We start from the raw sequence: 10056 nt of genomic DNA on the forward strand, positions 1-10056 counted from the left end.
TATTTTTGAGTGGTAAGATGGGTAACTAAGCTACCATGTGTTTGTATGCTATCATAGAAAAAAATTGCAGACTTTTGTGAGAAGATGCATTTAAATTAATTTCACATGACCCCATCTTCTCCTCAAGAATTCCATGCCTAAGTTTCTCCTTCGCTGTTTATTTATTTTCTGATTTCTCTTTCTGTCAGATCTGCAGAAAATTTGTTGATCCAGATTCAGAAAGAGTACCTTAAACCCCAGCAGGAGCTTGCTGAACTAAGAAATGATGCAGACCAACTCTTATCAAAGCATAACAGCAGACTGCAAGATGCTCAGGACATGCTGAATGAGGCGCTTGCTAACATCAATGAGACCAATCGCTTGTTTCCTCTTATCTCTAGCAACGTGGCAGAGTTAAATGTAAGAGTGGACAATCAGTGTTATTGCATAAGAAATATCAAATACAAAATCATGTTTAAAAGCTGCTTTTTAGACTTTAGTAAACATGTTAATATATATGATACCTTAAGAACTCAAAGGAAACCAGACCCCTCTTTGAAAACCAAATAATGATCGTGTTATGTGAACTCATCTGCACTATAGCTGACTTTACAGACTATTATAAAATACTTGATTTATGCTGTAGGACAAAAAGCTAAATATAAAGGAAGGTGAAGAAGTCTCAATCATACTCATTAAAGAAGGGGAGGTCCTAGTGAACACTGCAGCTGCTCTTGCCCAAGATATGAAGAACTCTACATCTGTAAGTTCTTAAGTTTTAACATCCCCTTTGACACTATGAGGTATATTTTGCTATTGAAAAAAAAAAAAAGAGGAAACCATTTTGTTGTGCAGAACCTGGAGGTCCACCACGATGGGTTAGTCTTATGGAGCACCAAGCTGCGGCACCACGTGGATGACCTGGTGATGCAGATGTCTGTGAGAGGAGTGCTTGACCTGGTGTACAGGGCTGAGGACCATGCCACCCAGATCCAAAGACTTGCAGATGCACTGGAGAGGTGATAAACTCAAGAAGTATGAAATTGGGAGAGATTTACAATAGTGTCAGATTTAATTTCAATAGGTAGTAGCTTAATCCACTAAAGGAATTCCCTGCCCATGGCAGGGTAGTTGATCCTTAAAGGTCCCTTCTAACCCAAACAATTCTGTGATCAATTTTTATTCCCTATTTCAAGTACTTTTAATGCAATGTGCCTTTATTAAATTAAATTGAGGTGGTTGATTATTCTCTCATTTCATGTGGCTGACTTACACAGTAACTAGTGAATTATTGAATGCCCGGAAAGTATATCACGATATGGCTTGAAAAGCTTTTGGTCTGTGTATGAATACTTCTTGACAATATACCTCTGAATCTCATGAAGAAGCTGTTACTACTATGCCTCCATTGTTGCTTTCAAAGCATCTTGCAGAAATGAGTGGGTTGCAATCTTAAATCTATTCAAATGCACTCTTCAAATTTGAAAGTTAGGAAGTTATTCCAGTTAGTTCAGTGGAAATCCTATCCCAGGATAGAAGACTATATATATAGAATATCCCAGAAGATTATTCTAGGATTCTTGCTGTGTTGTCTTTTAAAGTCAGCAAATATGTGTTAGAAGTTCAATCATATTAGACTGGAAAATCTGCATGTACGTTTAAGAATAAAAATTTTGCTCTGAGTAACACCAAGCACTGCTGGCTTCACCAGAGCCAGATAAATCTAATAAAGCAAAATTTAATACAGGAGAGTTTTAAGATGCTTGTAATTTCGTCCTGGATTCTGTATGTCTCTACTTTGCTTTTAAGCTAGTAAGCAGTTCCTGTTCTGTTTAGATGATACAATTTGTTCTAAGTGACTAAGTTGGTTCAAAAATTGAAAAACTGACCATAAACAAAAAGGAACAAAACAAAACAAAACAATTAAAACCTTCTTTGAACCGGTTTGGTTTTAGTTGTTTGAGTTGTTTTTTTCCAGTTCAAAATAATAAACTTAAATCCCCTTACACAACATAGGGCAAGATGTACTAATTTTTTCAGAGTGCATCATGTATTTTAGAAAGATGTGCATGTTGTAACTGAAAATGTCAGTCCTTAATTAAGGTACTCTGATGAAAACAGAATTACTTGTTAATTCTCCAATCAGTGGCCTCTCGAAAGTAAGAAATGTGACTCTGAACACAACTGCTGCTGTCTATACTCACTCCAGCGTTAAAAGTGTGATTGAAATAACAGAGAGTTTGGCAGATGATGCGTCTCGAGTTGTGAAAACCCCCTTGGATTTTGTAAGTATAGATATTAGTATTTTGATTAACATCTTTCCCCTTCTCATTTGAAATATTTCTTCTAGTTGGTTTTGCACATGCTGAAAGTGGAGTATGGCAGCCTGTCCCACCAACTAGTATATACTGTATCTTGAATCTGTACTCAAGGCAGTAATGGTACCAGATTTCATGTTCTGTTTACCTTGCTTTTCTCTCTGCCACAGTACTATTTTACCTTTTTCATTTTCTTTTTTGCTTTTAATGTCAAAAGCATGGTTGACTTGAGCCTTACGAATGCTTATATTAATCATCTGACATGCATTCCTGTAGTTCCCAAACTTCTGGTGCTCCCTTCCGTCTTTGGAATTATTCAACCATCTCCTTGTTTGACCTGTCCTGCTTCCATTTCTGTCTATGTGTTCCCAACCACAACTATTTTGCTTAGTTAAGGACAATTCATAAACAAATGTATGTCTGTATCTCTTCTGCTATCCCTCTGCCTTGCAAGATTATCGGGTTGTTGTTGAAACAGTAGATAAAAAAGACCTGACCACTTACCAGTCTGACCTTATTACTTTCATATTATCCTATTTCCTCACGTTTATTTTTTTCTGCTTTTCCTGATTGTACAACCAAGGAAGGAATGGGCTATATTTTACAAGTGTCATGCATGTTTATACCTGGAGAAACAAATATGTGACAATGTATTTACATGATAGTGATCAAAATAATTGGCACAGTTTGTGAACTTGTACATCATTTTATAGTTCTCTGTCTCATTAAAGCTTTGTACAGCATAAATCCTTTAAGGTACTTCTACATATTTTCCAGTTGGAGAAATGGATTAAAAGAACATTTTAAACACTGGGATTTTGAGATATCTCACTTTAAAGTGCTCAGTGTTGGGAATTTTGACTTAGGCCTGGAACTAGAATTCCTGATGTTCCAAAAGGCAACACTGAATCAGTAGCAGTGTTCAAACTAGAATTTGGTAGGTTTTGTTTCATAGGCATCTTTTGTGTTAATTCACAGAGAGATTCAGTGTCACTTTCTTGGACAAATGATGGCAACATGTATTTTTTTAATTGATGCTTAATAGGTAATAAATAGAATATCTCATAAACAGTGGGAATGTCCAGTAACTTGAAGAAGACATCCACAGATACCTAAGTATTTTCAGTTGAATGTGCGTTTTTCACATCTGGCAACTGATGTCTGTTTTTTTCAGCCAGAGGAGTCTCTAAGTCTTCTTGGAAAAGAAACTCTACTGCTCAGCTCCAAATTTCAGAATGAAGCTAAAAATCTGAAAAAAAGAAGTGATGGTCAGTTCTTTAGAGTTCAGATTTCTGCTTCTATTTCTTTTTCCCTATACTGTTGTGTGTTTGGATTTTTTTTTGTAGTTTTGTTTGGGGTTTTTTTAGTAAGTATAAGCTAAGGTAAAATACTGAGTATGGCTATATATGAGTTTATACGTATTTTCATACAATTAAGATTAATGTATTATGGAGTTATGTAGTATTTTACTTTTTGGGTAAGAATATTGTTTTTCTCTGTAAACATTTAAAAAAATGACTTCCACTATACCTCATTTACCTCCAAGCAGTTCTTTCTTTAAATGGCTGTTATTCCCAATTTTATGAATTAAAGCATTAGAGATTGTGCTGTAGACGAAGAACAAACATAATTCTTGAAGAAATTCATTCATGCAATTTCATCTAATAAATCATGGGTTATGCAAGTATGTAGGATGATATATTTAAATCATAATAATTTTTACTTGTTTCCTCTATATAGCTGAAATACAGTAACAAACTGAACTTTATTTGTCTGTAAAAATGGCCTTTTGGCTCAGAATCCCTCTGTAAATTCCAGAATTTGTTTGTTTTATTATCACTCTAAAGATATCAGCAAGGCTGTGAAGTCTGCACCATGGAAATTCAAAAGCATTTTGAACACAGTTGTGTAGGAGCAGAGGTTGGCCCTAAGGGAAATTTTGGACAGAATTGGACAGGAAGTGAATGTTTCACAGAGATAAGCTGTAACTGTAAAACGGTCTTGCTTTTAATATCAATGGCTTTACAAATATGTATACGTTTTATGTAATTCAGGTGGACAGAATACATACCTTTTTTTGTTCCTCTGCTCTACCTATTTTTATTTCTAGTGAGAGAATTCTGCAAACAGAATAGAAGAAAATAGGGTTTTGGCTCCTGACAGCTATCACGAAAACTAAAGGACATCATAAAAATTATAAGAGTTCCCAATCATGGAAACATTTTAATTTATAGCCTTTTCCTAAGTATGTTTCTTCTAATTAAGTCTGATAGAATTGGCCAAAAAAGGATAACTTTGAATGGATGAGTGCCCACAGGAGCTTATCTGTGCATGTTGCGTTTATTTTGCATTCCTGTTTGTAAAATGCTCTGTTGGGAAAAACAGAAACAAAACAAAACCAAAAAAGTTCAATTGATCAGATAAGTGAATGCTTGTTGTTATCCCTATGCTTAGAATTTGTGTGGGTTGTATGGTATTTGTTTATGCATAGAAAAATCACAGTTATAATTTCTTCCAACAGGCCTTTTATTTGGATTGAATGGGTTGAACAAAAAGGTAGAAAAGATTCAGGAAAATACTAATAAAATTGTCAACCAGTTCAATGATTCCGTGGTGACACTACGAGCATTGCCTAATGGTAAGTGAAATTTATGTTGACATTCTCCTTATTACAGAACCATCTAGTACAATTGAAATAAAATCCTGCTTATTGTTGGATTGCAGAGACCTAGCAATAAACTATACTGGAGACTCATTTAGCATTCTCCCTTACAAGGAATATTTTCATTTGGTTTTTTAGTAAATCATGAAACATAACTGGGTTATCATAAGATCTGTAGTCTGATTCCCATTTCACACTGCTGTAAAAAAGGAGGGGCTCTGATAGCCATACAGTTATATTGCTGTGAGAAGAGAGCGAATTCCTAGGATGTTTAATCCCACACGGAGGGAAACTTTCATATAAAACTGTGAGGTTTTGCTTTCTTTGGATAGCTTTTCTCAAAATTGTTTATACTGCACTGTGAATCTTATCATCTGGATCTAAATGTTTTCTTGTAAATGCTGACTTCATTTAACCAATTAAAATGTTCTTTCTGTGCTTTTTCCAAAACAAAAGAATTCCCTTTAAAAAGAAAAGCATTATTTTGAATAAAGGCAAGACCTTTATGGAAACTAACAGAGAAAATGTCTTTGAAGTTGTGAATAAAAGGGTCTGAAATACTTTGCCAGCATTAATAATATTTTTTAAAGCTAGAAGAACACTCAGGAAGACCTCCTGCCTCAGCTGTTGTGTTGTACTATGTGTCCAGATTAGAATGCTAAATCCAAAGCTTCAAAATACCTATTTTTGCAACACAGGCTCTTAACTCATACTAAAGGGTGATATTAGTGATAAAGTTACACTGGATATTAATTGCCGGATGCTATTAACATAAAGCTACACATGGAAAATTAAGGCATTATGAAAATCATCCTCCTTAACTCACATCTTAGCTTTTTTTTGTTTCAGTTTTGCTGTTACATTTCTGGAAGTTTTCTCTCTCTCTTTTTCCTTTTATTTTTTTAATCTGGGCAGAGATTCAAGATGTCATTGCCTTCTGTCTAGGGTACTGGTTGTGCAAAAAGAACCCTGTAGACATAAATCAAACCTTTTGTGCCAGCTGCAGCATCTTCCCACTATTCTGGGCATAGGGGGTGTAAGGGACAGGCTGAAATTGGGAGTGGTGTACCCACTATATGTAAGTGATTGCAGCCCAAAGAAAAGGGTGTAATAGATCTTGTGCACTAGTGACTCTGGGTGCCAACACTCATTCAGGGAACTTAAAAACTATAAGCCTGATGTAGTCATATAATCTTCCTGTTGGGATAGGTAGAATCAAGTTACCCATCACTGTATTTTGTGTCTGTTTTGTATTCGGAGCTGGCAACGAAAAATTAAGAATTTTTTCCTAGAATTCAAGACTTCAATTAATCAAGTGTTGTGATCAAAAGACTTGAAAATCTAAACTAATGAGATAATTAAAATTGCTGAAAATTCTATTATTTATATTTGTGTGTAGTATATTTTATTATTTCACATCTGTGTGTGTGTACGAACAAGTGTAAGTACATCTGTAGCTATATCCATGTGTGTATCACCCACGGGGGAACATTTATCATGGTTTTTGTTCAGGGACATGGCTGTGGCTATTTTCAAACTTAATAACTGGGCAAGAGGAGTTGCATCAGCCTCCTGGCACTCCAGTTTCACAGAAGATAAACTTTCCACTCTGTAAGCCATAGCACATTCAACAGTTAAGCAAAGTTAGATCACAGTAGGTCTTGATTTTGAGCTCCCCTCACAGACTGAAAAATACAGAAACCCAAAAATGTAACTCCTACTATGAAAGGAACATAGCTGACAGCATTTCTAGTGTTTTGATTATGTTTATAATTATGTTGTTATGAAGTCAGGCATTTATTACTCCCAAGTATGTATGAAAGCTGTGATTTTTTTTTTTTAACCTGGGAACTGTGTTTCAGCTACAAGGAAATACATGCTTGAGGTGAGAGAGCTGGCTGTGTCTGCAAACACCAGTGCTGTGGTGGGTTTAAGTCACCTGGGGGATTTCAGTCAAAAACTGCTGAATACTTCTTCTACATTGTCCCGAGTTAATGACACCTTGAGGAAAACTACTGAACTTATAATTGATTCATCGAAAGCTGGTAAGTTTGCTGCTTCATTGCTCTTCAGAAATGTCACTGCTTGCAGAAGCAGTACTAATATGCAATTTTAATAGGCATTAAATGTGAGTCTGATGGACTGAAAATTTCTTCCTAATTCAATAAAAACGTGCTAACTTTTTAAAAGACTTCTAGAAAATTCACATGGGAAACCCTTAAGTATGCATATTCCTTACTGATGCTTAAAATTGCTGAAAACAAAATGATCAGAAACAGGCCACCTTGGCTAAGTATTTTAGCAATCAACAGTGCATTTCTCTTTCAACCTGCCTCAACATTTCATTTATCTTTTGGCAGCAATCACAGCTGAAAAACAAGTTAAAGAAGTTGAAGCACAAGCAAGTCTTTTATTGGATAGGCTGAAACCTTTGAAAATGCTAGAGGAGAACCTGAACAAAAACTTATCTGAAATTAAAGAGCTTATCAGCCAGGCCCGCAAACAGGCAGCATCTGTAAGTTGTGTCATCCCAGACTTAAATGGCTTCACTTCCACTTTTAGCAGGAAGGTTCTGTGAGATAAAGATCCTAAAATTTCCTGTCAAAGTACTTGGTTGTTCGGGGGTCTCAGTGAAGTCCAAGAGTGCTGACTGATGCTAAAATCATACTGGCAGGGCTGTTAGTACATTTCATAGTTTTCATGTCATGTTTCAGTAAGCTGCATATGTGAGTTTGTCTGAGCAACAAGGCAGTAATTTATTTACTATTTCTTTTTGTTTGCTATAAAAATAATGAAATACAGTATGTCAGAAAGCAATCACAAGAAATATTTTGGTGAGAAAGAAATAAAAGAGAAGACAGTGCTGCCATTATCTTTAGGACAAGATGTTAATTTCTGAGCTTATTTTAGGGAGTGATGTGGAATGTTCCATATATAAGTATCACTACAATTTTTTTAACAATAATGTTGATTCTATCAATAAATTTGCCATCTATGCCCTGCTGTGTACATAATGTTTTTGTTTTTTTTACAAGAAGCTGCCATGCATCCAAAATACTCTAAGACAAATAATGTATTTGGCTTTAAATCTCTGCTCTCCCCCTTAATGACAACAAAAGTGAATTAGCTGTATTATGGACCTCATTAAACTGTGAGGGGAATATGAAAATGGGTTTTCACTCAGTAATTTTTGGTATGCCTTTGGCTTTTGTATGGGAATGTTATTGTAAGGTTTAGGGAGGGCTTATTTTAAAAAATAAAAGGCTTTCAGTTCTTTCTGCAAATCCCCTTAATTTATGGTTATTGCTTCTCTGTCACAGTCTACTGAAGCTTAATGAATCCACTGAAGAAAAGAGGGAGTAGCATTTTTTGAAGCGTCATAAGCCATGGAGGTTCCTAGCAGGGTGAAAAGAAGTATTAGCAAAATCCCCAATTCCATTTTTGAGTTTGTTTTGTTGTTTTGTAAACTTCTGCTAGAGGACAGAAACTTTATATATCTTTGCCTGTACACATATGCACACCCGTACTTTATGTATTTAGTTGTCAGAGGTGTATTCAAGGATGCTGATGTAGTTAAGGTTTTTCTATTGTTAAAATGGGTCATTACACTACCAAGTTCTAGGCAGTTTGGTGCATTTAGCTTGAATCAATGTCCTATCAGTATGCTGGACACTGTTCAAAGGAGTTAGAGAATCACAGAATGGTTAGGGTTAGAAAGGACCTTAAGATCATCTAGTTCCAACCCCACTGCCATGGGCAGGGACTTCTCACACTTGACCATGTTGCTGAAGACTCTGTCCAACCTGGCCTTGAACATTGCCAGGGATGGACCATTTACCACTTCTTTGGGCAACCTGTTCCAGTGCCTCACCACACTCATGTTAAAGAGCTTCCTCATATCTAGCCTGAACTTCCCCTGTTTAAGTTTAAACCCATTACTCCTTGTACTATCACTGGCAGTCCCTGATGAAGAGCCTCTAGCATCCTTGTAGGCCCCCTTCAGAAAGCTGCTATGTGGTCTCTGTGCAGATTGTCTTCCCCAGGCTGAACAGCCCCAACTTCCTCAGCCTGTCTTCATACGGGAGGTGCTCCAGCCCCCTTACCATCCTTGTGGCCCTCCTCTGGACTTGCTCCAACAGCTCCATGTCCTTTTTATGTTGAGGCCACCAGAACTGTACACAATACTCCAAGTGAGGTCTCACGAGAGCAGAGTAGAGGGGCAGGATCACCTCCTTTGACCTGCTGGTCACGCTTCTTTTGATGCAGCCCAGGATACGGTTGGTTTCTGGGCTGCAAGCGCACACTGATGCCGGCTCATGTTCAGCTTTTCATCAACCAACACCCCCAAGTCTTTCTTCACAGGGCTGCTCTGAATCTCTTCTTTGCCCAACCTGTAGCTGTGCTTGGGATTGTCCTGAGTTAGTGGTATCACAACAGGAATATGAATGTGTCTACCTAATATTTGAAAAATTTAACTTATAATACCTTCACAAATGTAGTTTTTGAATAATCATGTAAACTGTGTTGTAAAACTTTGAAATAACTGGAAGTATTGCAGACTGTCTGCCTTTTTTTTTTTTTTCCTCTCAACATAGGTTAGAAATTGTTGTGAGATTGGCTTTTTTTCCCCTTTAAGGTTTTGAATTTCTTTATTTTTATTTTCTGATATTATTACAGTGGCCTTTTGTGATATATGGGCTTCTGACCCAAGTTTTGTTGTTATATTCTGAGGTATTTGAATAGTTTAATTTACTGCCTTGAAATACCCTAATTGAATGAGTGCGTTATGACATTTTATTCTTTTCTATTTGCGAATCTCTTTGTCAAGTGATACCTAGGAGATTGGTAAGATCAGGTAGCAATACTTATATTCCATGAAATTATCTCAGCAAATGGCTTGCATTTGTTGGTAGAAGCTAAATACATATTCCAGAATATATGGGCTGTGTACACTGAGGCTCACTTAGGTTCCATTTCCCTCTTTCCGCCTCCCAGATTAAAGTTGCAGTATCAGCAGAGAGAGATTGCATTCGTGCCTACCAACCTGAAATTTCATCTACAAATTACAATACCTTAACACTGAATGTGAAAACTGCT

The 10056-nt window shown here is 36.4% G+C and overlaps 1 protein-coding gene across 1 annotated transcript in view; it reads left to right on the forward strand.

The window, feature by feature from the left end:
* Positions 1-10056, forward strand: part of LOC104413661 (laminin subunit alpha-1-like) — a gene marked incomplete at its 5' end in the record, with an annotated part of 70360 nt that overhangs the window by 41029 nt on the left and 19275 nt on the right. The window contains 9 exon segments of the mRNA XM_010024724.1: positions 189-399; positions 626-742; positions 835-998; positions 2126-2264; positions 3472-3565; positions 4819-4935; positions 6822-7004; positions 7320-7474; positions 9955-10056. Of these exon segments, the coding sequence (XP_010023026.1) occupies positions 189-399; positions 626-742; positions 835-998; positions 2126-2264; positions 3472-3565; positions 4819-4935; positions 6822-7004; positions 7320-7474; positions 9955-10056 (1282 nt within the window).

This window comes from Nestor notabilis, unplaced genomic scaffold (genome assembly GCF_000696875.1).
Source record: "Nestor notabilis isolate BGI_N333 unplaced genomic scaffold, ASM69687v1 scaffold1802, whole genome shotgun sequence".
Lineage (NCBI taxonomy): Eukaryota > Metazoa > Chordata > Aves > Psittaciformes > Psittacidae > Nestor > Nestor notabilis.